Below are 26,369 nucleotides of genomic sequence, written 5' to 3'. Positions count from 1 at the left end.
AAATTACACTCCAAACATTATTTTAATATGGGCTGTGAATTCCCTTGGTTCTCATTAAACCATCATCAATCATTCAGAATTGTTCACCTTAATACAAAAGTTAGCCATACTCAAGTAATTCAACAGAAACAGCAGCACGACACAATTGGATAATTCATGCTTTCTCTTTTAGAGAATTTAAATTTGGTTTGTGTATTTCCATTAACAGTTCCTGAAGTGATTTTCTTGTGCTGTTGGGTTTGTTTTGGTCAGCTTGGCCCAGGTCAGTAGCTTCCCCTAATGTAATGGAAATAGCAATATGTGACCTAAACCAACTTTCCTCTTGAAGTTTTCTCGTGATTTCCCTTTAGAGAAGCCAGTTCCAAATTGTGGAGAGATTCAATGACCTGATCACACTGAACACTTACAGACCAACACTTTCCCTCCCACGTCCTGTTCTACCGGCACCAAACAGCTGCATGGCTCCCCAGGGCTGTCTTATTCTTCTCTGAGGTCGCCCATACTCTTTCTTTAGCTTGCCTTGTTCTATGCTCCCTGTGTCTGGCTTACTCGCCTTGACTTGGAAAACCCCAGCCTTAGTGAACCCCCTACCAGAGCGCTCACCTTTTCAGCTCTAAACACCCCTTTTGCTTCTGTCCTGGAGCCTATCCAGACTCCTGGTATATATTTAAAATGAATCTTCTAGTTCACGCTGCCATATTGCAGATTCTGTATTAGAAACGTTGTCCTCTGAGTGACTGAGCATCACGTCTGGTTAGAAGCTATTCTCTATTCATTTCTGTGTTCCCATTCTCGCCCATGTTGCCTGGCCCATACTAGTTGCTCAAACAAAATTGAACGGATTTAATTTACTGAGGCATATTGTTCCATCAGTGTCAGAGTGATATCTTAACATTCAAAGTGTATTTGTTTACTGCTTAGAAACCCAACTCTAAAGGATTTAGCGTCGTAACCACACATCAGCCCTCTTCCCCTTTCCAGTTCCCTTTTAACTTAAATAAGAAGCTTCTTCATCCTTTTGCAGTTTCTGCTGGTGGAGAAGTCAGCGTAATAGAAATGCACTAATGCAAGCGGGATTTGACTAGACATCAATAAACTCGAAAGGCTCCCAGCGGGCCACTTGCAGTGTCAATATAGGCTCATAATTACTTGCTCCTTGGAGCATTTTAGACTCAACCCCTGGGTTCGCTCTGCTGCGAAGAAAAAGCTGCAAAGCTCAGAGGGTCTTAACTTCTTAAATCCTAGGCAAAGAAGAGCAAGCAACCGGAGAGGACCTCGGATTCTATTAGGCAAAGGCGTGGGCTGTTGTTGTCATTTTAAATCGTCATTGAAAACTCAGCCCTGCTGACGGAGGACCGGTGGCGGCCTCGCCATCCGTGGAGGCGGGCCAAGAGTGAACCATCACTGGTCGAGCCTCCTTTCAACCGGAAAGAACGAGGAACCCAGTCCGAGAGAGACTCTACAGGGTCCAGGAGCCCGTGACTGGCGCATACCGATGGGGAAAATCCTGGCTTAAAGGCGTCGCGTCACACTAGGGGCCCTCCAGCCACGCAGCAAGGGGCAGAACCCGGGGGGTGCACCGTCAGAGCCTCCAGGGTCTCTCCTGGCTGGCCAAAGTGGGGGTGCGGTCGCATTCAAAGACTCTGAAAGTGCCCCCGGGCCACACAGCACAAAGTAAGGGAGAGGGCTGGGGAGAAGCGGGGGTGAAAAGCACATGGATGGGACATTCCAAGAGAGACATTCCTGCCCTCTCTCCCTCCTCCTGGCGCTGTGTTGGGTTCCGGGGGTATTCGAGCTTAAAAGAGAAACCCACCACTGACTTCTATCAGAACCCTGCTTCTCCGCAGTGAAGTTTAACCGCGAGTGGAGTTCCCTTGACTTCTGCGTGAGGAGTTTCCAAATGACAAGTAGAGGAATTCAAACACCCGCCAAGTTCCCAATGGCACCTCTGTCTTCCCTGGTTTGTCGCGGGCTGTGGGGCCCGGCTGTCAGCCACCAAGCACTCCGAGGGAGCGTTGGTCTCATCCGCCTCGGGTGGTCCTGTACTTTCCGGACCGAGGCGAGCACGGAATCACGCGCTCACTCTGTCGCCTGGTGGCTCCCTGCCCCCTTGCGCTCCACCTGAGGGGTGGGCGTGGGTTGCGGGGGGACATTTACACTCCCACGTGTTCTGCACAATCTCTCTATAGAAGCCACCCCCTGGCAACCTCCCAGGCGGACTCTCCCAGGGCTCCGTCCCAGGCATTCCTCCCGCGGGACTGGTTTCTAATCGGTCCCCAGTTGAGCCGCCCTCTCCGCGCTAATGCTCGCAGTCTAGCCCAGCGTTCCCCGGATCCAGAGCGCCAAGGCTTTGCCGTCCCAGGAGAGCGCGTGTGCCTTTGTGCGTGTGTCTGTGTGCGTGTCCGGGGCAGGGAGCTGTGTGTGTGTGCGCGCGGGTGTGTGCGTCCGTGTGTCCGGCTGTGCGCGGGTGCGCGCGCGCGCAGGGCTCCGAGCTTCCTCTCCCGGCACAGCGCACCCAGCGCCCGCGACGCTACTCTCCTAGCAGCCGCCAGCAACGCGAGGCAACAGCAGCCTCCGCCCCCTCTGCCCCGTGATTGGTCGGTTCTGCTCATCATTTCCCTGCTAGCAAGAGGGAAGGGCCAGTGACGCCCCCAGCCCAGCTGCAGAAGCGGCCGCCACCTCCGATGCACAAGGTGTCTCTTCTGAAAAGCAACCTGAGCCCCAGGGAGGCGGCGTAGAGACCCGGGCAGGGCTGGCGCGCTCAGCGCGGGAGGGCGCCGCGCAGCGCTCCAGGACCGGGGCTGCTCGGCCTCCGAGGACCCGAGCGACCTGATCCCGGGATCCCGCTCCACGCTCCTCTCGCCTTTTACGGATCTCCCCCCGCACCCCACGACTCTCCCGCAAAACGGAGCCTGAATATCAGGAGAATCTGCGGGAGCTGGTGCACCCAGGACTTTCCCGGACACCCAAAATGCGCTCCATTAGGAAGAGGTGGACGATCTGCACGATAAGTCTGCTCTTGATCTTTTATAAGACAAAAGAAATAGCAAGAACTGAGGAGCACCAGGAGACGCAACTCGTTGGGTAAATGCAAAGCTTCATTTTAGGATATGACCAAAAAGAAAAAAAAAAAGTCAAGCGGGGAGTGAAATGGGGTGTAGACCGTAGAGCGATGGCTGGGGTCGCGTGAGTGTTCCTTTGAGCTTGCGTGTGCTTGGTGCCCTGCGTTAAATAACAAAAGGCTGCTGCCTAGGGGCTGTGCGTTCCCGGCGCGTGTTCAACTTGCCCTGTGCGGGGCGATGACACTTGTGCCTGCGCGGGGCCCGCTCGCACGCGAAGGAGAAGTCGTTGCAGAAGTGTCAACAAAGACCGTGCGCCCTTGTCCTTGTAATCGGTGCTGTGTTCTCTGCACGGGCACCCGATCGCTCTGGGTTAGGTAGGAGACAAGGGCGGGTTTCCTAAAAGGCTCAAGTTAAAGCCCAGATGCAGGAAACGGGTCCTTTCTGTTTCTTTACTTTAAAAATATTAATCATAACAACAATAAGCCTGGGTGTAGGTCTGCTTCTTGTCATCTGGTTTAGAAACTCCAGTAGCAGCCAGCATACTTCCTTGTTTGTTCTTGCATAGCTAAAACGCACGGTCCCAGTGTGAGAAAGAAACTGGGTCCTGTGGCTTCGCATGGACTGGTGTATTTCTGCGATTTCTTCAGTTGGTCGAGATGAGTTTAGAATCTTCCCCCGCCCCACTGGGTTCTCTAAATATCGCACTTCCTTCCTTCCTCCCCCCGGCCTCCGCGCCTGCCTTTGAAGTGCACTCAGGAGGTGGTGCCTTTGGCGTGGCTCTGGCACAGCTTGGAAGCCTTTTCTGAGGATGGGTACCAGGATGTCAACTCTGGACAAACTCGCCTCTCGGAAGCCCTCCCGGGTCCGGGGAATGCCCGCCCGGGGCTCCTGTGTCTCTGACATGTATGAAAACAGGAGAGGAGCCACTGCCATTGTGTGTGTCGGGGCGAGTGGGTGTGCATGCGCGCGCGAGGGCGCGCGCGCGGCGCGGGACCCCCACACACGCGAACTCCTCAACTTGGCGCACCCGGTTTCTCGTCCTGCTGCTCCTGCCTCCGTCGTAAGCCTGGAAGGGAGCCCGACGTGGGTCGGTCCATCCAGGAGGGACTGCCCTTCAGTGGAAACCTAGGACTGCTGTAGTAGTCAGACAGAGAATGAGAACACGCGAATATGGAACGGGCTGAATGCTCGTTAGGCATCAGCTCTGCCTGGTGTATTCGGGGGTGGGGGGACCCCAACTCTAGGAGGAGGTTTATGCAGGAGTAGGAGCTGTGAAGACCCAGTCCGGCCCAGTTGTCAGAAGAGCGTGGTTTGGGCGTGGATGTGAGCGTCCGCGGTGGACCTGGGCTTGCCAGGCAGACAAAGGGGTCTTGGGGAAGGTACTGAACGCGCGCGTGGGAGCTCCGGTGAGAGGCGGAGGCTGGGGCGTGAGGGTCGAGGCTCTTTGTTCCCTTCCGAGCTGCTGGGTTCCGAGGATGAAGACAAAGCAGCCGAGCTTCCCCAAGACTCTGAGGGTTCGGGCCCGGGGCTCGGGACCCTGGACAGCAGGAGTGGGCGGGACGAGTGGGGAGGTGGGGGGCGCCGGTGCTGCCGCGGGGTCCCCTTCCGAGGCTCCCTGACGCGTCCTCCGCCTGGGAAAGGTCAGAGCCGGGACAGGCTGTGTTTCATGGTCAGTTCTCCATGACCCTTCCTGGAGACCGCGGGCGGGTGGGCGCGGCCCTGGGCGCCGAGGAAGAGGAGGGGCGGGCAGGGGCGCGCCGCTGCGGGGCCAGCCCCCTCGAGGCCGTCGCCAGCACCCTTTTCTAGCTGAGCTGCGAGGTCTTCCGAGAAGGCGTGGGGCAGGAGCATGAGTTCACCGAACAGGAAGAGAGGTGCGCACCGGGCCTGTCCTCGCCTCCAGGAGAGCCAGGGCCAGGCTGGGAGAATGAGGGAGGGGACAGGGAAAGCCTTCGTAGCAGGAATCAGGCCCCCGCTTCTTTTTTTTTAAAAATCACTTTCCCTGCTCAACGGGCAAGCCAGCTGCTCCTGCTTAATTAAAGCCCGTAATTGGCAGTCTTGCGGGGGCGAGGCGGCGAGCTGGCCGCGGGCGTTGCTCTGGGACCTGAGCCCCAGAGCGTCCCAGGCGCCGCGGGCGCCACTGGGCTCCCGCCGAGGTGGCGCTGCCGCGAGCGAGCCGTGCACACCCGGCGAGTGGCCTTGAGCGCTCTTTGCGTTTCCCCAGGATGAAACGTTCGTCTCGTGACCTCAGCCCACTATTTAATCGAGTCATCCCACTATTTAATCATCCCCTGGACTCCCCCACTCCCCCCAGCCGCGTGACGAGGCTAGGTCGGAGATGAATTTAAGCTGACTGGAGGCTTGGCTTTGGGGCCCAGGCCAACACGGTGTTTAAAAGTGAGGTTAACAGAGGCAGCCTCTGGCCTTTGGGGGGCACTGCGTGCCTTGCGGGTGGGCAGCAGTTCGAATGAAGATCTTTCCTAGGCTAATCTACCATGCCCCCAGATTCATATTTAACTTTCCTGCTAGTTATTGCAGTATAGACAGTGGGTTCCTTTATCAATTCGACCCATGCCCTCCCTTGTCTGGAGGTCCCTGCTAGAGTTAGTGTAGCTTTACGCTTCTTGGGGGTGGTCCTGAGCACTCTTCCCATCCACGTGGACAGTGCGCAAAGCCGGAGCCCCCGCAGGAAATTTCCCAGGGGGTATCGCGTTCCTGTTAGTCCAGAGGAATATTAACAGCACGTTTTGTTTTACAACAAGGAGTTGCTCCAGGATCAGTGAAAAAATAATTATTGAGTACCTAAAGTAGATATTCCTTCCACAAAAACTATTAATTGCCTATGATGATGACTTAATGGATAGTTATTTCAAAGGGTATTCAGATAATTAAGTGATCCATTCTTGCCTTTTTATTTTTTTAATGGATCTCACACTTGGCTTATGATTTATCTGGGTCTGTATGCTTTTTGAGGCTTAACTGGAAATGTGTTTTAAGGTTTCCATAGACAAAAATGAGTATGAATTATGCTCATTTAATGTAATGGAAGTTAAATAAAGTATAACATATATTTTAATGACATGCAAATATTTGCTTTATTATCTCTTAAAATTTGCTACATATTTTTTTCCTGGTTATCCACAAATTAGATTTCAACTTACTTTTCTTACCATCTAGAGATATCCTTTTTAATTTGACTTTATGTTGTCTTTTTAAATAATCCACAGTACAGATTCTCCACATAGGATAAAAGTGGCAGTGAAAATGAACATTCATACTTAGTGTATGACTGTTGCCAACAAAGTTAGGTCTGACTTATTCTATGGTAAAACACACCCCTGTAGATCAAGAATTCCAGAATTTGGCATTTAGGTCACATGTTACATTTGCAGTTCTTCCAGAAGTTCTGAGCAGTGAGTTAAGGTTGAATTTTAGTTATTTGTCACTTAGGTAGTGAAAAGATATGAAAGTCTCCTACTTTTGTTCAGGTTTAGATTGACAGTAGCTTCTTTCTTTCAAATAATTTGAATTCTTGTATAAAGGAGGAAGGTTGGGGCTGTCACTGTGGTTTGGTAGGCAAAGCACCTGCCTGAGCACTGTCATCCCATATGGGTGCTGATTCGTGTCATGGCTTCTCGTTTTCTGATCCAGCTCTCTGCTATGGCCTGGGAGAGCAGTAGAAGATGGCCCAGGTGGTTGGGCCCCTGCACCGGCATAGGAGACCCAAAAGAAGCTCCTGGGTCCTGGCCTTGGATCGGCCCAGATCCGGCCATTGTGGCTACTTGGGGAGTGAACCAGCAGATGGAAGACCTTTCTCTCTGTCTCTCCCTCTCTGTCTGTAACTCTACCCCTCAAATAAATAAATAAAACATCTTAAAAATGGGGGGGGGGGTAAGGTTAACATAGTCAAATTGAAACACATTTGTTTGAAAAGCAAGACCAAGGAGTTTCAGAGAAGTTCAATGTAGGACTGCGGATCAACCTTCAGGAAGTGAAATTACTAGATTCGCTATTACTACAGAGCAACTAGTATAAATTGTACCACAGCCTGGAAACTCCCATATCAAGGAGAAAAATATTTGTGGATACTAGGAGTATAATTAATATTTATTTTCTACCTCTGGTATCACATAGATGATCCACTCAGTGGATTTTTCTTACTTCCGTGTAATGAGGAATGCTTTGTAGTATATTGCTTTATGTTGAATGGTTTATTTGATAAGCTTTGTTATTTTCCCTTTAAAAACACTTAGTGAATTTCCTTGTAGCCAGCCCTGTGCAAGAAGTGTTTTTGTTGCAGCTGTTCAGAAGTCACAAGCTATCTGCAATGAGAAATCAGCAGGGGGTGGGAATATCCTTCATGCCTCGCATTCATTGGGAAGGAAAAGTATTTCTAAGTCAGAATGCCACCAAGGCCACATACAAAAAAATCTCTGGGGACTCATTGAACTCTATACAAGTAAATTTGTTCCACAGCCTCACATTACGTTAAGCCTAGCCTTTTCCCACATGAATTCATGAATTCCATTGACTATTAGAATAGTAGTATGATGAGAAGTAGGTACTTCCATTTCAAGTTCTCTTCAATGATAAAAGTCTGAAATTTGGCCCATCATTAGTTCAGTGCAACCAATTCAAAAAACAGAGTATCATGGTCATTTTTTATATATATATATATAAACTAATTTAGAGGCTAGCATTGTGACTAAGTGGGTTAAGCTGTGGGCCAAAGTGCAGGCATCTCATATGGGCACTGCTTTGAGTTCTGGCTGTTCCATTTTGATCCAGCTCCCTGCGAAGGCGCCTGGGAAAGCAGTGGAAGAAGGCTTATGTCCTTGGGCCCCTGCACATGTGTGGGACACCCACATGAAGTTCCAGGCTCTTATCTTCAGCCTGGCCCTGTTCAGGCCTTTGCAGAAATTTATGAAGTGAACCAGTAAATGAAAGTGCTCTCTCTCTCTCTCTTACTCTGCCTATCAAAATAAATAAATAAATAAATAAATAAATAAATAAATCCTACAAAAACTAATCAATTTTAAAGGACTTTTTAAAACTTCTTGGGAATTGTCAAAGGATTCCCTGCAACTGCGTGCATCATAGCAGTCACTCTGGAAGTAAAAATGTATGCACATGTCAATAAAGGGAGCTTCCACAGATTTTTTTTTTTTTTTTTTTTTTTTTGACAGGCAGAGTGGATAGTGAGAGAGAGAGACAGAGAGAAAGGTCTTCCTTTTTGCCATTGGTTCACCCTCCAATGGCTGCCACGGCTGGCGCTCTGTGGCCTGCGCACTGCGCTGATCCGATGGCAGGAGCCAGGTGCTTTTCCTGGTCTCCCATGGGGTGCAGGGCCCAAGCACTTGGGCCATCCTCCACTGCACTCCTGGGCCACAGCAGAGAGCTGGCCTGGAAGAGGGGCAACTGGGACAGAATCCGGTGCCCGACCGGGACTAGAACCAGGTGTGCCGGTGTCGCTAGGTGGAGGATTAGCCTATTGAGCTGCGGCGCCGGCCCCACAGATCTTAAAATATGCAGGCCATTGTATACTTTTACTTCTCCTCTGGAAGTTTACTGGTGGCAGAAATAGTTTGTAATCACAGCAATCTGAGGTTAGAAAGCAGTGATATCGACAAAGCAACTCCTAGTAGAGTGAAGGTTACAAAGATCCCTACATCCTTCCACAGATATAGGGATAGTCTGTGCCTGTACTCTTGAGGGCATATCTGCCATATATAACTACATGTAAATGAAAGTGTGGATAAATGCAGAAGTTAACCTTCAAGTTTTCAGTTCCACGTAGTTATTATCGTCAGATGTATAGTATCAGAATTGACCTCTGGACCACTGAGAGATCAAAAGGAATAGCCTGTGTTTCCTTGCATCCTCAATGATCTTTATGAAATGATTATTATTAGCCATGCATAAGTATTCAAATGTATAATTTTTATCAGTAGAACAGTTCAAAATATTAATTTTATGAAGTTCTAAATTTCACAGGGAGCAGTTACATGTGATCCTTTGAGCTGCTTCAAATTTAAACTGCATATTTAAGAGACTGCAAACTGAAATACCAAACTATAAACCTCCAATTGCAGAATTTATTCAACAGCTGTTACACAAACCATGTTTCCATTGATAGTAGGAGAGGATTGCCCACATAATAAACACAGATTTAGACTTCTCAGTGGAGCACATAGTCATGTTACTTTTTAACTATGCTTTTAAGAGTTTATAATTTAAAACATAAGATGTAAAGAATGAGAAGGATGTTCTGAGAGGGCTATGGCTTTTGTTGGTGTGTCCTAAGTGGCTTTTCTATTCTCCCTATCTGGGTTTATATTTATAAAATGCAAAGACAACTGTCTATTGAATCAGTTATTGGTTCAGCTATAAACTGTTTCAGCAATCAATGTCCTAATGGCATAAATGATATCACAAGTATATCTCACCATCATTGTTATCACTTGCTACACTGCTACCTGTCGCTCCCCCTCTTCGTGGAGGAGCAACACAGGACCCTGCGCTGTTCTTTCGTCTGCTCGGCCCTCCCCGGGTTTGCTGCTGGTTCTTCCCGGGTTGGCTACTATCCCTTCCACCTCCGTGGAAGGGCAGTTCCCCCTGGCCGCATTCCCCACTTCCGCAGGGGAGCGGCACACCGCCGGCCGGCTCTCTGGGGGGCTGCACGGGTTCCCTTAGATGTTCCCCATAGATGTTCCCGGTGCATGCCGTTTCTCTCCTCCTTTATAGTCCTTCTCTGCCAATCCCAACTCGGCTGCCCACACGCCGAGTACGCTGCTCTCCAATCAGGAGCAAGTCCTACAGTTAATTGGTTGAACTGGAGGCAGCTGTGCGGAAGCTGTTTACTTCTCTCCCAGCGCCATATTGTGGGAGAGCAGATGCATAGAATAAGTCTTAATTCGAGTAACTTAGTCTAGTCCGGATTGCTCCCCACAGCTACCGCCATTCCTCCTGGTACACAGTTGATTAGAGTTGGGTAGTTGATCATTTCTTATGCAGAGGAGAATACTAGTACTAATGCCTACTGAATGAATATTCTCCCTGCTACAATCTCTTTTCTCCCCACCAACAACTGTCAGGAAATTGTCTCATTGTTGAGATGTTTTGAGACCAACATTGTTTTTAAAATTAGCACTTGAATAGTGCTTTGCAGATTACTTTCCGGTGCAGACTCCTACTTCATCCTCAAGAATTCACTGGGTGGTAGTTAATGTGAATTCAGTTTTCAAGGTAGAGTAAGGCCATTGTGGACTTGAAGGAGAATATTCTTTGAGAAAAGCTAGGAAGCCATAGAATTATCAACACACATAGATCACCTGAAACCCCAAAGTGATATTACTCCAAACAAAAGCTCTTTCTTTTGTGTATGTGTATTCCTTCTAAAAATTACATTAATCTTGGGAGTCAGTTATAGAGACGCAGGATAATTGACCAGACATTCTGACCCACTTGTCTAAAGAGTTAGTGGGAGCTAATGGGGAACAGTTATTTAATTAGAAGTTCTATTTTCCTTTATGTATTACAGAGGTTATTTCTTTATATGAAAATAGCTTGATAAAAAGGAGTAGTAGAGATGTCTGCCTGATAAAGTCATACTTACTTAATCCTTGTAACACTTTTCATCATGCTTATATCTTTCCTTCTAACATGGAGAAAATTTGTCTATAATTTTCACTAGTAATCTAAATCAAATTATGTATTCTGCTACATAGAAAAAAACTCTTCTTACTTTCACAAAGCTGACATTTTTGTTTTGTTTCAGAGATGGAGAATTGTGTTTGAGCCGATCACTTGTCAATAGTTCTGATAAAATCATTCGAAAGTCTGGTTCGTCCATCTTCCAACACTCTGTAGAAGGTTGGAAAATCAATTCCTCTTTGGTTGTGGAGATAAGGTGAGTTTCTTTAATAAGTCATAATAAACTTTGCCTCATGTACCCAGATAAGTTGAGCTTGGCAACTTGATTTATAGTTTAAATAGGAATACTTTATTGAAGGAGTGAACCAGCTCTATTTAATATTGTTCACTGAGGAACGTGAAAGCTTAAAAACTGAATGTTTGAATGTACTGTCTTCAAATTAATGGAAGGCAGTATCCATTAAAGTACTAATATTTAATACATTTTATTCAATTACCCAGGATAGATATGTATTTTGTAGTTTATATTTTTTTCTATATTGCCTTCATTTGACTTCTCAAATAGATGAAAACAGAAGCTGTTCAACACTTATTTTGCTGACAGTTATAAATAATTTTGACTACACCTTTGAATGAGCTTATATAAAATATAGTGGTAAAAATAAGAAAATAAGTTTTTTATAAAATACTACATTATTTTTATAAGACTAGATACCTTAACTGAAGCAAATTCGCTTGAAATCAAATTCAATAGCTACATATATCCATGATGTCACTTTCTTCTATTATAGTCCTGATCTTAATAAGAAAAATAGGGTCATGATTCCCTAATTATAGATGAAACAAGCAAATTATTTTTCTCTATGGTGTCATTGCATTACTGTGTTGACGGCTATGCTTAAGTCAGAATGTTTTAGTAGATCAGAACTCTAAAAGTTCTAAATCAGAACTCAAGTATTTGCAAAATTCTAACTATTTCATGACTGAGTATCATTAACACATGGATTTTGTAACAGTAACTTAGTGATAAAGAGATTTTTAGGAGCTGATCAATTTGCCTGTGCATTCACTTCTTGAGTCACACCTACACATGATGCAAGTTATAAGCAACTTGAAGGAAGAGTGTAACCCTCATCTTTAGAATATGTGTAACAGATCATAATACACATTGCAGCAAAGACACTCACTGCGTATCAAAATTTACTTGAAAAAAATCTGGAAATTAGAGAGAGATGAATGTTAAAGAAATGCAAGGATGGTTAGACTACAAAGGATTGGAAGCAACTGGAGAGGGAAACAGGAATAAAACCACGGGGTATGTTTGGTAAATTTTAGATTAGGATGAGTTTTGTGTATGAGGGGCCTTGCAAAATTCATGGAAAGTGTGCATTATGAAAATACTGTGCATGGATTTTAAAACATCGTAACATCAATATAAATTTATCTTTTAATTCTACTTTCCACAAACTTTTTGCAACCCTCCGTATTCACTGGCCTAGTACAAGAATGAGTAGATGTGGAGAGTGTGATGACAGAGTTTGCAAATCGGTACTTTCTGGATGGAATACGACCTGCAAGCAAGATTTATTTAATCTGGATAGCTTTTTAAAATGTCAACATTGAAAATCAGGAGATTCATTATAAAGACACAGATTTTCAGAAACTCTTGAGAAATGGACATATTTGGCAACTCTGGACCTGTATTCTTCCTGAGAGCTGGGTGGTTGAAGCTGGAACTGCCCTGATCTCTGCAGTTTGATGTGTCCACACCTGCAGCTTCTCTTTCATGAGCAACCTCCCTAGTGAATTCCTCTCAGAATCACCCCCACATCCCCACATTTGAATTTAGGAATGCTGTGAGAGATGAGATAATCATGGGAAAGCAGTATGGGATGTGGGATGATCAGCATTATAAACATAGATATAGTTTAGTTTAGAACACAGTAAGGAATCCTATTGTTTTGGAGATGTATTTGAAAGAGAGAAATACAGGTAATTAAAATGGAAAGATCTTATCTCTGTGTAGGTCTGCAAAGAAAACTTTCAGATTAGGCGATTTGACAAGAAGGAAGCCATTAGCTTAGGCTATACAGATTAGATAATGGAAAGTAATGGAAGAAAGTAAAGTAAAATAAATTATAGTGGTTTAAATAATGTATCTAGCCATGATAAAATGTCATATAAATGAATATCTAATAAATAAATTAAGTAATTGACACTCATTTAATTATTTTATCTGGCCAAGCCTTACCAATGTCTGCATAAAAATATGAATACTATAGATGTGTATGAGGCTGCAGATACACCATTTGCCATTACTAAGATTTTAAGAATGTTAAACATAAATTTATTATTGCAATATTACAAATTAATGAGGTTTACATTCATATTTTAGAGAATGATCTGTTTTCAATTATATAACAACTGATCATACAAGTGAAATATTAGTATCATATATTTCTATATAGTTTTCCTTAACAGATAAAGATGTAAATAATAAAGAGTAAGCAAATATTGAATCATACATACAAAGTTGTCATTTCCCTGGAAGGCAAGCATAATTTATAAAACCATAACTGTAGAATATACAAATGGTTCATAAAAAATTATAATTGCCTATAGCAGCAATGACTAATGAGTGTTAATCAGTTTGACATTTTTCACTAAATAATTTAAAATAAGACAATGATTGTTGGCTAGCTTTTGCAAATATGTTTTAATGTTGTACTAGAAACTAATTATGTGGTATTTTGTATTATTACTTTTCCTTGCTTCTTTCTCACCTTTATAGCATTTAAGAAGGCTGTCACTCTGAGTCTGTGAGTGGGGATGTGTATATTTTACATATGTTCTACTTTGAAAAAATTGATTAAGACATTATAACTAATCAGTTTTGATTGTATATGATGGAAGCTTATAAATCTTTCTCATTTTAAAATTTACTTTTGACTTTTAATGCTTATGTTATATTTCTAATAAAATTTCATTTATTTACATTAAAATGTGTAATAGTCACTGAAGATTTTTTTACTTAGATTTATATACAAAATTTTCTCTTATTCCCTATGCTGCTTTCATAAGCACATCAAGAGGTGTTTCATATATATTCAACAAATAACTGTTTATCTGGGAGATTATATAAAAGAGATGATTTCATTGAAACTTGAAGGTTCATGCATTCTACAGATCACTTCATAACTGAAGTGATTAGTTTGACTGAAAGACTTAATTTTATTGGTAGTAGTTTGTTCTTTGTTACTGTATGGTAAGAAATAAAACATTTAATAAACTAGGGTGTGAATAAATCTGAGAACATTGTACAAAGAGATTATTTGGTCAAAATACTTTTTTGCATATTTAGGTCATTTTTTTTCTTTTTCTTTTACCTTATTCTTTATGTGTTGGATAGAAACCTAAAGAAGAAAAAATGCTAAATGTGGATTTATAGAAGTATGTTTGCTTAGCTGCTCCTCGGGAAAGCTTAATCACATCATAATTAATCAGAAAAAATATTTTCAACTCTTAGTATGATGCTGTATCAACATTCAGAAATATTTAAGACTTGCTGTGCAACAAAACATAATTGGAGATCTGTAAATGCTTACTAGTCAAAAAGAATTTGCTATCACATCCAGAGATTTAATTTAGGCAAAGGTCCACAACAATTATTACACCATCTTCTACTTTGATCAATAAGTGACCAATAGGACCAATATTGAGTCACAAAAAAATGACAGTAGCAGTCAAGATTCAAACCCATTTTGTCTTGCTGTGAAATCAGTCTTAATGTGAAACAGCTTTCTTGGAAATTTATATTTTAATCCTAAATGCCATGCCATTAAAATGCATCTTTATGGAGTATGTGAGATGTTTATTGCTCTAAAATAACAAAATTCATCTGATACTACCAAATTCTGAGTAATATACTAAGGGCAGTCTGAGGTGTACATCAAGCTAAAAACACCTCTCTGTAAGTATTTTGGGATGATTTTGTTTTTCTGTTCAGTTGTGATTGTTCAGGATTTTGTCTTTGATGCTAGAACAGCTTTCCTGTAATATCTGGGATCCTAAGTTCAGGAGTCCTAAACTAGACAAAGGTTGGGTTCTTTTAGAGTTTTGAGGCCAGCCGCATTGTAGAAACAATCTTTTGAAGTAAAGAATTGTGTATTCTCCCTGCTTTTTGTAGACACAGGAAACACTAAGAAGTTATTTGTGTGTGTGTGTGTGTGTGTGTGTGTGTGAACTGTGTTGGTACAAACTGAATTAATTCAGTGATTATTTTTGGGGATGGAGGGGTCTGGAGTCATTGTCTATGCTTTGCAAAATCTTATTTCTGATATGTTTCCCAACCAAATTTTCATCTCCACCTGTGATGCGTCCCAACTACAAGATTTGTCACAGCCGGCGCCACGGCTCACTAGGCTAATCCTCTGCCTATGGCACCGGCACGCCGGGTTCTAGTTCTGGTCAGCGCGCCGGATTCCATCCCGGTTGCTCCTCTTCCAGGCCAGCTCTCTGCTGTGGCCCGGGAAGGCAGTGGAGGATGGCCCAAGTGCTTGGGCCCTGCACCAGCATGGGAGACCAGGATAAGTACCTGGCTCCTGCCATCAGATCAGCGCGGTGCGCCCACGGCGGCCACTGGAGAGTGAACCAATGGCAAAGGAAGACCTTTCTCTCTGTCTCTCTCTCTCACTGTCCACTCTGCCTGTCAAAAAATTAAAAAAAAAAATTTTAGTTTCTACAGCACATGTACTATTGTTGACAGGAAACCTACAGCAAAGAGTGGCATCTGGTGATAGGTCAGCTATATTTAACATGTCACAAGTGAAAACACTACTTAGTAAATTAAATCTCCAGAACACAGCAGCTGCTATTTCAGGTGATGGGTGATGTTGAAAGGGAAGTTCTAGTTGAAAATTCAGTTGAAAAGTTTCCATATAGAATCTATTCCTGTCAGTTTAACAGTCGAAACCAACCTTTCAGTTTAAGATGGTGTTGCCTAACAAAACAAGAGTTTTATGACTAAGATTTTTAGTTTCACTGAAAGCGAAACATTTTCAGATTCTTCCAGCTATCTTCACCGTTAAGACAGTTGGTGAATTTATGTGTTTACTTATGTAACAGTTTCAAAAGTTGCATTATTGTCACAATATGACAGTTAAAGACTTATGAGGAATATTTTTCGTTGTTGTTCATTTAAGTCACACAGAAAGCACAAGCCCTGATTTGAATATCTAGTAATAACTTGAGTACATGTTAGGAACACTCATACTGTGACAAACCGCCATTGAACATGAGCTTTGACACTTCATGCTTTTTTTTATAGAGCTCAAATGTTCAATTGGATTTTCTAAAATCTTTTTTGATTTCTGAAATAATTTTGTTTAACCTATTAAAATTAAATTTGTATCAATTACTTTCTAAGCAAAGGCAGATCTATTCTCTTCATGGACTTACTGTGTTGTTAAGCGAAAAGGTTTTTAATGCTTCCAATGACATTTTGCTAATTATATTTAAGTACTAGTTTTCTGTTTCCTTTCTTTAACCCCATATTTATAGTCTGAATGACGACAAGGCTTAGCAAATCCTTAGAACTTTTTATAGTTGATTACATCTATATTATTAAAAATGTCTTCAGCTAGTTAAGGAGAGAAAAATATAAATGTACTGTTTCTAAAAGTATTAAGCACTCAAGTTGCAGTGTTATTCAATCATGGTAATTATTTCCAGTCTTTCTTACATCTTACACCAAGAATCTTATCACAGATAACTTTCCATGCAAAGATTTAAACTAAAAGTTTGGATCAATATGAGAAAAAGAACAAACATATTGGAGTCATTCAAGATTTCCTGTTTTTCCTCATTTTTTTAATCGAGGTATTTTTGATTTATTGGAAAGGTAGCAAGACAGAGAGAGAGAGAGAAAATCCTTTATCCACCGGTTCACTTTCCAAAACCTGTTGGGCTGAAGCCAAAAACCTAAAACTTATTGATCGTTCCCTTTGGATGACAGAGATCCAAGAGTCTCTGCAACACAGGCACTGCATTATGGGATGTGTCCCAAGCGACATCTTACCCAGTGCACCAAATGCCTGGTACCCCTTCTCAATGTTAAATAGAAAATTTTACACTAACAATTGCTCAGGGTTTTGTCTTAGAAACCATTTACCTTTTTATATGTAGATTAGTTTACATGTGGTATTTTTTTCTTGTTTTAAAATGCACTTCTACTACTTTGAAATTTCCTTTAAAAATAAGCTACTGCTGAGCCTAGAAGACGCATTATGACTTTTTATTCTCAATTATTTATCTTGTAAAACACTATTTTTTTCCAAGAGTTAGACAAAATATCTTTCAAAACAGCTCAAATCTTGAATTCCCTTTTTATTCCCCTATAAATGAGTGAAATAAAATTTTTCAATGTTATTCTGGAATTTGAAAGACATACATTAAAACGTTTTTTGCTGCTAAATTTTTCTAATGCAACAAAAGCATTTCTATGGAAAAGGCCCTCTTGCTGTTGATTGACAAACATATGAAGTCTTAACTACTTTGCCTTCCTGAAAGGTGTTCTTCCTTTCGAATTTCCAGGCTACAGCGTTGTTTTTCAAAGTTGAGCTGTTAATCTACTCATTGGAAGTTGCAAACATGCTACTACTTGTGAGTGTACGTCTTCAAACACATCTATAGCAACCTGTTTAAATTAGGTTCAAAGGAAAAGGATAATACCATCTAGTCTGATGATTTAACCACATCCGCCAAGTCTTTGTTTAAGAAGCCAGCTTTGTCCTTTTTCACAGGAAATGAAAATTTTTTGTTGAACTACAGGTCTCAGGTATTACTTGAGCTTCCTCCGAGAAATAAATAATAATTAATGAATTTGCACAAATATTTCTGTGCATTCTCTCTTTTGGTGTTAGTTGTTAACCTTTCTGAAGAATCACTATCTGCTTGACGTAATGAAAAGCCTTCTTAACTTCTGCTATTTATAAACCCTTTATTTGCTGAGTTTATTTTATATAATCTGTACTTTGTCAAGATAAACTCTTACTGCGTTTGATGGTATTTGTACCAATTTTTTTTTAATTTCCTTTGTAGTGTTTTTTTCTTAAATGATAATAATTTATCATTTTTAACCACCGCCTTGACAAAAATATACAACAAAGCTTGACAAACTGTATTTGTACCAATATAATACACAGAAGCATATTTTTCTTTTCTTATTTTTTCTTTTTTAATTTTAGCTCCCATATATAAGGGAGAAGATGTGGTATTTGTTTTTCTATACAAATTCCACTCTTTATTAACCTGCTATTCAGAATACACTAAAAGAAATTCAGTAAATATATCATTTTTCAGTGAACTGACAAGTGTTGCTTTGTGGATAAAATCTGCCCAAAGTTTTCAATCACTTGGTTTTCTAATTAGATCACACATTATGCTGGAGCCAATTAAAGCAAGCTCAAATAAAACAAACAAAAGGAAAGACGTGAGTTACTTTCCATCTCTCCTTCATATTTCTGTATGATAAGTGGGTTGTTAAGTCTGGTCGAGTTATGAGAGGAGAACATGGTTTGTCTTAGGTAATAAAATTTTGCAATTGTGATGTAGCTTCAATGAAAATAGCACTAGAGGAAAAATGCATCTGTCCTATCTCAAATGTTAGGATAACGAATTGTTTTAACCAGTTTGAAAATACAGGCTTACGATGAGAGCACATAAGGAAATAGTAACCGACTTCTCACTCAGGTGTAGAGCTTTCTCATGTTACTTCTCCCTGGTATACGTTTGGTAGCCCAAGGATTAAAAAAAAAAATGATTCCAGATTTTAGAAGGCTAGATTCATAATTTCTTTGGCACCTAAAATTCTGTCAAATACATACTTGGCTGCAGGGCTATTTCCTTGTAGTTAGTTTGAAGTATAAAAATAACCTCAGTTAAAGATTTCTTCTGAACAGAATTCTTAGGTCTTCTGACTTCCCTCTAATACACTTTGGCCTATCCTTCCCTCTTTACATTCAATGCCTTCTACCTTTATGTCATTTGTATCCATACCCTTATGTGGAAAATCACTATCCCTCGTGGTTTTGGACTGGCTCCGATTTATGGTTGCAACTCTTGCTAATTGGGTAGAGAAGCATTTGTGAGGTCCCAGTTGGTAGACTCTCCCCTACAGTTTTGATTGCACGTCACCCTTTCATCTCAGTTTGCAGCTTGGCTATTTCATGCTTGATTTCTCCTCTTTTAGTGCCTTGATAAAAGGAAAAACAAACATAGCCAGCATAGACTTCTTAAGCAATTCTCCAAGAGCAATAGATTTCTTAGATGTAAGTCACAATGTCCAAATTATCATAGACAACAGCTTTATCGAGTGTATTGCTATATCACACTAAGGGTCACCAGCTTCCTGGTTAGCTTTGTCTGTTTTCTTACCTTCCATCATCTAACTACTCTAAGTCTAAGTCTGTTTATATAACATCTCGCATCTATTATTAATTTATATGTTGGATGTGGGACAGGCTAAGCTTACAGAAAAGGAGAACTTACAATACTATGGCCAAACAATTGGTTGTTATTTTTTCTCTCATATAGTTGTATATATGATACACTCATATCCCATTAGATTAAACTTAGTCTTATGACCAAAGCCAACTTTGCTTGAGTTTGAAAACTTGGAAATATTCTAGTTGAGCATCTGTGTGACCAGGTAGAAGTTAGAAGTTTCAAATACTGAAACAAAGAAGGGAACAAAGTACACTGAGAAGAAAAAAAAAAATATCTGCCATACACAATTCAAGATCTATTTATGCAAATTTTCCTCTGATACACATATCTCACACCCTGGATGCTTGAGCTTGGAAGACTGTTCATATGCATTTAATGGTATAACTTTAGTTCTTTTCTTAAAAAATTCATATAACTTGTGTAAATATCTATCTATGGGACAGTTATACTCTTCCAATAGAGATAACTATGGTATAATTCAAAACAATTCCAATCATTCATCTTCCTCGTTGATGAGACAACATTTAGCAAAATAACTATAGACCATTGATTGAAGGTAGTAGAATAGATACTGATGTAGATTCAGGTCATTGAAACTGTATTTGACAAACCAATTTTTCTATAGTATAGTTTGATAAACTAGTTTTTTTCACTCCATAAACAGGTGTATGTACTATATTTATTTTCCAAGTCATTGAGAAATTCTGCAAATGACTTTTAAATCTATTCTATTTCCTGTGGTGTCTGTTTAACTGACATTTTAAGATTGTGAGTTCACCAATTGTTATTTTATCATGTGACATTGTAAATGAAATCACCAATTCCTGAATATGCTGCCATTAATATAAAACTTTGCTTGTATTTCAAATATAGGAAGAACATTCTTCGTTTCTTAGATGCAGAGCGAGATGTCTCGGTGGTCAAGAGCAGTTTTAAGCCTGGTGATGTCATACACTATGTGCTCGACAGACGCCGGACACTAAATATTTCTCATGATCTGCATAGCCTCCTGCCTGAAGTTTCACCAATGAAAAATCGCAGGTTTAAGACCTGTGCAGTTGTTGGAAATTCTGGCATTCTACTAGATAGTGAGTGTGGAAAAGAGATTGACAGTCACAATTTTGTAATAAGGTGAGTGTTCGTCTGTTCTCAGAGGTTGTAAGTTCTTCACGTATGTTTTACATAGGAATAGAAAACTGGCCAAAGTGCTTTAATTTAGTATTACAATTAGGTGTTATTGAGATCTCAAACAAACATTTATCTATGATATCCTTTTTTTTGTAGTGTCCAAATTTACATTTACTCTGAAATAAAAAATTAAAATTATTGTGTCATTGAAATGAAAGTAACTTTGTTATAGGAAAAACTCACACCAGATTTGTCCAGAGAGCAAATGACAATTGTACAAGATTTAATGCACAGGAAAAATATTTTTCTGAATATTTTATCATCACACTTATTGGTTTTGAGTGACTTCGTTGGTTATAAACATTATAAGTATTACTATGCAGTAATATAATAGATGTAAGTTAATTTTACTTTCTTATTGGTAATAGTAGATTCTTAAAATAAGTTTATATTTGAGATCCTGGAACAGATTGCCTTCATGATGCTTTCAATGTGGTATTTTTGTATGTTAGTATATGTTAATGATTGAGTTTTCCCTCATAAGAAAGTAGACCTTTTTGTTTTTAATTGTCTACCTCTCTTATTCTGAGACTAGAGACATTTGAGGAATGATGTGTTTGGCTAATACATCAGCTGAGAAAAACTCAACAGTACAAATGGGTCATTGATCACATGATAGACATTAGCAGTTTTAAATTCACAATTCTTATATCTGTGCAGTTTTTTGGCTTGCCTTAGTTCCTTAGAAAACTGCTGAATGGATGAACCATGTATATTGAAATATGAAATGGTATGTTTAAGGAGAAAAATATGTTAAGTTGACATTTTGACAAATACCAGAACTCCTTTGAAAATATAGTCTGTGAACATGTTTGAGAAAAAAATCTTTTTGAAATAAAGCCTTGGAAATAAAGATAATTCTCGATGTCATAGTGGTCCAGTGAGTCAGACACCACTTGTGACTTCAGCACCCCAAATTTGGTGCTGATTCAAGTCCCTGCTGCTCCAAGTCTGAAGCAGATTTCAGCTGATGCACCTTGAAAGTCGAAGGAAGATGGCCCAAGTACTTAGACCCTTGCCACCTAGGACCCAAACACAGTATCTGGCTCCTGGCTTCAGCGTTGCTACTTCCTGCTGTAGTGGCCATTTGAAGAGTGAATCAGTGGACAGAAAATCTCTCTCTCTCTCATGACACTGTGCCTTTCAAATAAATAGATCTTACAAAAAGATAACTATTTTATGTGTTAATCATAGATAGGCAACTGCTTTATTCATAATAAAATAATAGCCATGAAAAAAATTCCACTCTTGGGGCCAGCGCCATGGCTCACTTGGTTAATCCTCGGCCTTGTGGTGCCGGCATCCCATATGGGCGCCGGATTCTGTCCCGGTTGCTCCTTTTCCAGTCCAGCTCTCTGCTGTGGCCCGGGAGGGCAGTGGAGGGTGGCCCAGGTGCTTGGGGCCCTGCACCCGCATGGGAGACCAGGAGGAAGCACCTGACTCCTGGCTTTGAATCGGTGCAGCTCTGGCCGTGGCAGCCATTTGGGGAGTGAACCAACGGAAGGAAGACCTTTCTCTCTGTCTCTCTTACTGTCTATAACTCTACCCGTCAAATAAATAAATAAAATCTTTAAAAAAAATCCCATTCTTATAAGGTGGAAACAATACATGATAGCTAATATAACTGCAGATATTTTACCTTGCTATCTTTCCTTTTCTCTGTTGGGTGTGCAAAAATTGATCTGAAACCAGCAGATTCTTTAAAAACATGAACTCTTAGAGAAAAACACTATCAATCACATAGATCTTTTCAGAAAATTATATACAAAGAAAAAATATTTGGTGAAGGAATAGAATTGGAAGGGGAAGAAATGAGCTTCAGACATTGTGTGAAGGTTGACTGTCAAGAAAATATAGGGATTCTAGAATTTCTGAAATGACTATAAAACAAAAAAGAAATTGTTGCAATATAAAAAAATGGAATTTTTACATTTTTCTTTATTTAATTTATTTGAGAGCAGAGAAAGAGAGAGAAAGAGTCTTTCATTCTCTGCTTTACTCCCGTCTGCAACAGGCCAAAGCCATGGGCCAGAACTCCATCAGGACATTCTATATGGATAGAAGGACCCAAGCACAAGAGCTATCACAGACTGCATCCCAGGGTGCATGCACATTCCTAGTAATATGGAATCTAGAGCAAAGCTGGGACTTGAACTCAGGTACTCAGATATGCAATGCAGATATCCCATATGTCATCTTAATTGCTCTGCCAACACTCACTCACGAAAATGATTTTTCTGTGTGATTAATACTAGAGGAAAGCAAGATCCAAACATGACCAACTTCTTGTTCCTGTACTGCTTAGATAGGCATTGAAGCCCAGGTAAGCAGATAGATATGTCCCAGCCTCCAACTCTGAAACGAAGGCTACCTTTACATGTCGGTAGTGAGAGCGGCCTTATGGCAGAAGTGCCCCAGCTTGACGTCCGTTCATTGACACTACTCTCTGCTTCAGCTTTATAGCTCCAATTTCTGTTGATTTCTCCCCATTATTTCAGTTCGCAAATTGCTGCCTTATCTCACGTGACATTTTGTCTCCACAAAGTGGATTCTATATTCTTTCTAAGTCTTAATGAGTAAAGGCCATCCAAGCTTTATATGGCAGCCTTGAAAATCATGGCACACATGAAAATCATCTTCATTTTCATTTGTCCTGCCTGCAATTCCTGGAAACTATTTACCCTGTACTATAACTCATGCCCCTGAATCTGGCTTTGGGCAGTCTCTAATCCACCTTGAAGTCTTACTGTTCATGTTTCTTATTCTAAAATTAAAGACTATTTTCTCATTCACTGGCCAAGCAGGAGCAATAGGCCACCCAGTAGCATCACCCTTAAAGTTATGCTATGGACTGTTTTGCATTTAGAACACTACTAAGCTATTTTCTTGCTCCTACAGCAAAATGCAAAGGATCTAGGGACTTTCTTTCCCTTCTTTCATTGCCTTAGGCAGCTAATGGAATGCTTCCTTTCTAGACTTAAAACCCTGTAGTCTACCTTATATAAATTAAACTCACTCCAATCTTGAAATATTCTTTGATCATTGCTATAGTAACCCTATTCCTACTGGATCTTTACCTTACTGCCAGGTGTCAAGTGGATTTGAATGTCTATTGGTGGTTCCTGGGCCACTGTTGTCTACCAACTCAGGTCAGGTATTCCAGCAATTGGAGCAATGTGGCTGCTCCAATTCGTAAGTGAGAGCCTCACTGAGTCTACAATTATATTTCAGCTTCACATTTTGTATGTACAGGGAGATCTTAACCTTCTTTCAGACATCATGAATGTATACTTCATGAGTGTGTGTGTGTGTATATATATATATATATATATAGAGAGAGAGAGAGAGAGAGAGAATCTTCCATCTGCTGGTTCACTCCTCAAATGATCACAAAGGCCAGAGCTGGGCCAATCTGATGCCAAGAACCAGGAGCTTCTTCTAGGTCTCCCATGTGAGTGCACAGGACCAAGTACTTGGGCCATCATCCACTGCTTTCCCAGGCATATTAGCAGGAAGCTGGATTGGAAGTGGAGCAGGAAGGACTTGAACTGTCGCCCATATGGAATGCCAGAGTTGCAGGTGATGGCTATACTCACCACACCACAATTCCGGCTTCGAAGTTTATTTTTTTTTAAGAACTAAGTATTGGCCGATCCTAAAAGTTTACACATTGTATATGGACTTACCAAGAAGTATAAAAAAGCACAAACAGCCTAATGAAGACTTGAAAGTTATCATAATAATAATTTTTATTTTCTTTTGTACTGCTTTCCAAAATTGGAATTTGGAATGTTTTAAAATAAAATATGTGCTAGAGAGATATAAACCAGGATTTTCTGATTTTTTAAAGAAAAGAATCCAATTTTTCCAAAAAAACTTAGAGAGTACACTTTTCTTAAAATACATTTTTAATCTATTTTGAAAGTCAGAGTTACAGAAAGAGAGGGAGAGACACAAGGAGAAAGTGAGAGAGTGAGATCTGCCATCTGCTGGTTCAACAGCCAGATGGCTGCAATGGCCAAGGCTGGGCCAGACAGAAGCCGGGAGCTAGGAACTTCATCTGGGTCTCCCACATTGGTGTCAGGGGCTCACACACTTGGGCCATCCTCCACTGCTTTTCTAGGCCAATTTTAGGGAGCTGGATCTGAAGTGGAGTAGCCAGGACACAAACAGGTGCCCATAGGGGATATCAGATTTGCAGGTGCAGGCTTTACCTGCTGTATCACAACGTTGGCTCCAAAGAGCATCCACTATTTAAAAACAATCTGTACAGAACACAACCATGTTTGCTGTTTAATAGCTGGTTAGGGAATCCATTCTTTGAGTTTCACTTCACTGCTTTTAATATGGATTTGTAAGATTATCACTTAATGAAATCTGCAACATTCAATGTAAGTCATCATTGGAAGCTTTTCTAAATACATATGAACTGAAAAATCTAATCTCTTAATGTCAGTAGCAAAGAAGAAGATATAGTCCCTTGGTTACTATTCGATAGTTGATGGTTGTGATAAAGTTCAATTAGCACTTAGGAGCCATCATTCCAAATGGAAAAAATGAGTAAAAGTTATTCATGTGCATAAAAACTTTGCCACTTCCAAATAAAGACTATTATTTCTTGCCAAGGGGTATGTAGCTCCATTTCCTTCATTTTAATTAAGACACTCCTAAGAGCATAACATCCTTCAAACTAGTGAGCCAAAAAATTCACGGCTGTGTCTGGTGATATTAATGATGAACCAAATTTTCCCAGTGCCCAAACTCATTGTGAGTTATATCATTTTGAAAGGTTCATTAATAGACATGTAGATCTCTGAAATCAAGGAATTATGTCATTTATAATGAGGAGGGAGGAATAAAATAGAAACCAATGTCATCCATTTTTCCTTGAAGACAAAAGTAAGTTGATTTCACCTCAAAAATATTGAGTTGTTACTGTTGATAAGTGGGATGTTTTAAGAATGAAGCATGTGAGACAGGGATAAAATCCTGAGCTAGCAATAATTTGAATAATAGGAAATAGTTCTCCAAAGTCCCCCAAGTGTTCAATCTGCTTAAAAGTTTTTTTGTATTAACTTTCCCCATGGTGTTATATTTGTTTTATATTTTGAAGGACATATTGTGTTACCGCTTAACAATTTTATGCTAGTAAAAATTATTTTAAAAAATCAAAATTCTCATCTGATTTAGGAACATCAATGATTGTGGACATGAGGTCTTCAGTGGCATGGTCTTGGATCAGACACCCATCATTCTTCACAACTCTTGTCCTTCTCATTGATCATCATTTATGTGTCAAATACATTTTCCTTCCAAGAATGTATAGACTTTTGTTACTACACATGTGTTTCCTCCACCATGGGAAGTTCAGAAAGATACATGCCTTAAAATTCAGTCAGAAAGATTACTATCCATATCAAACTACTTAAAATTATTATATAACTTTGGTCGTATTTTTTGAATAGTTCAAATTTCTCATCTTCCTGGAGATGTAATGTGTATGTATCTACATGGCTGTGGATATGATTGATTGGTTGGTTTTGCCTACAACCAGTGTTTCCAGTTCATTGATTTGTGTTGAGGGAGAGATCAGTTATGCCTGATCTACTTGACGTGGTTACTAGTTAGTGCACTGACTCTTCAAGCACTGCACACCCAGGTCTTCTGTTAAGCTGACCTCTAACTTTATGAAGCAAAAAATTAGTTTGAAATAAAATCTTTGTTCAGCTTTAATGCTCCACCTTGACCTTTATTTTTATCTGAGAAAGCTTTGAAGAAATAAAATGTTCTTTTTTTAAAAGATGTACCAAAATTCATCCTTAAATGAGAATAGGAATCTCTTCCTCCAAACAGTTGTCCTGTTGGGGAAAGACTCAATGGCATATAAATAGCATTACTTTCCCTATAGCGTAGTTTTAGAAAATGTTATTTTTCATGTATCACATAAAATATTTTAAGATAAGG

General features: G+C 40.7%; 1 protein-coding gene across 2 annotated transcripts in view; it reads left to right on the top strand.

Moving 5' to 3' along the window:
* Window positions 1–2,526: 2,526 nt before the first annotated feature.
* Window positions 2,527–26,369, top strand: part of ST8SIA4 (ST8 alpha-N-acetyl-neuraminide alpha-2,8-sialyltransferase 4) — a 101,085-nt gene continuing 77,242 nt past the window's right edge. Inside the window, exons 1-3 of one of the 2 annotated variants that reach the window (XM_002713936.5) lie at window positions 2,527–3,084; window positions 10,837–10,968; window positions 20,091–20,348. In XM_002713936.5, the coding sequence (XP_002713982.3) occupies window positions 2,972–3,084; window positions 10,837–10,968; window positions 20,091–20,348 (503 nt within the window). In that variant the 5' untranslated portion in view covers window positions 2,527–2,971. The remainder of the gene's footprint in view (window positions 3,085–10,836; window positions 10,969–20,090; window positions 20,349–26,369) is intronic. The other variant, XM_070056885.1, reaches the window with a different exon arrangement.

This window comes from Oryctolagus cuniculus, chromosome 14 (assembly GCF_964237555.1).
Source record: "Oryctolagus cuniculus chromosome 14, mOryCun1.1, whole genome shotgun sequence".
NCBI lineage: Eukaryota > Metazoa > Chordata > Mammalia > Lagomorpha > Leporidae > Oryctolagus > Oryctolagus cuniculus.
The sequence above is the reverse complement of the archived record's forward strand: the minus strand, read 5'-3'. Positions and strand labels throughout refer to the sequence as shown.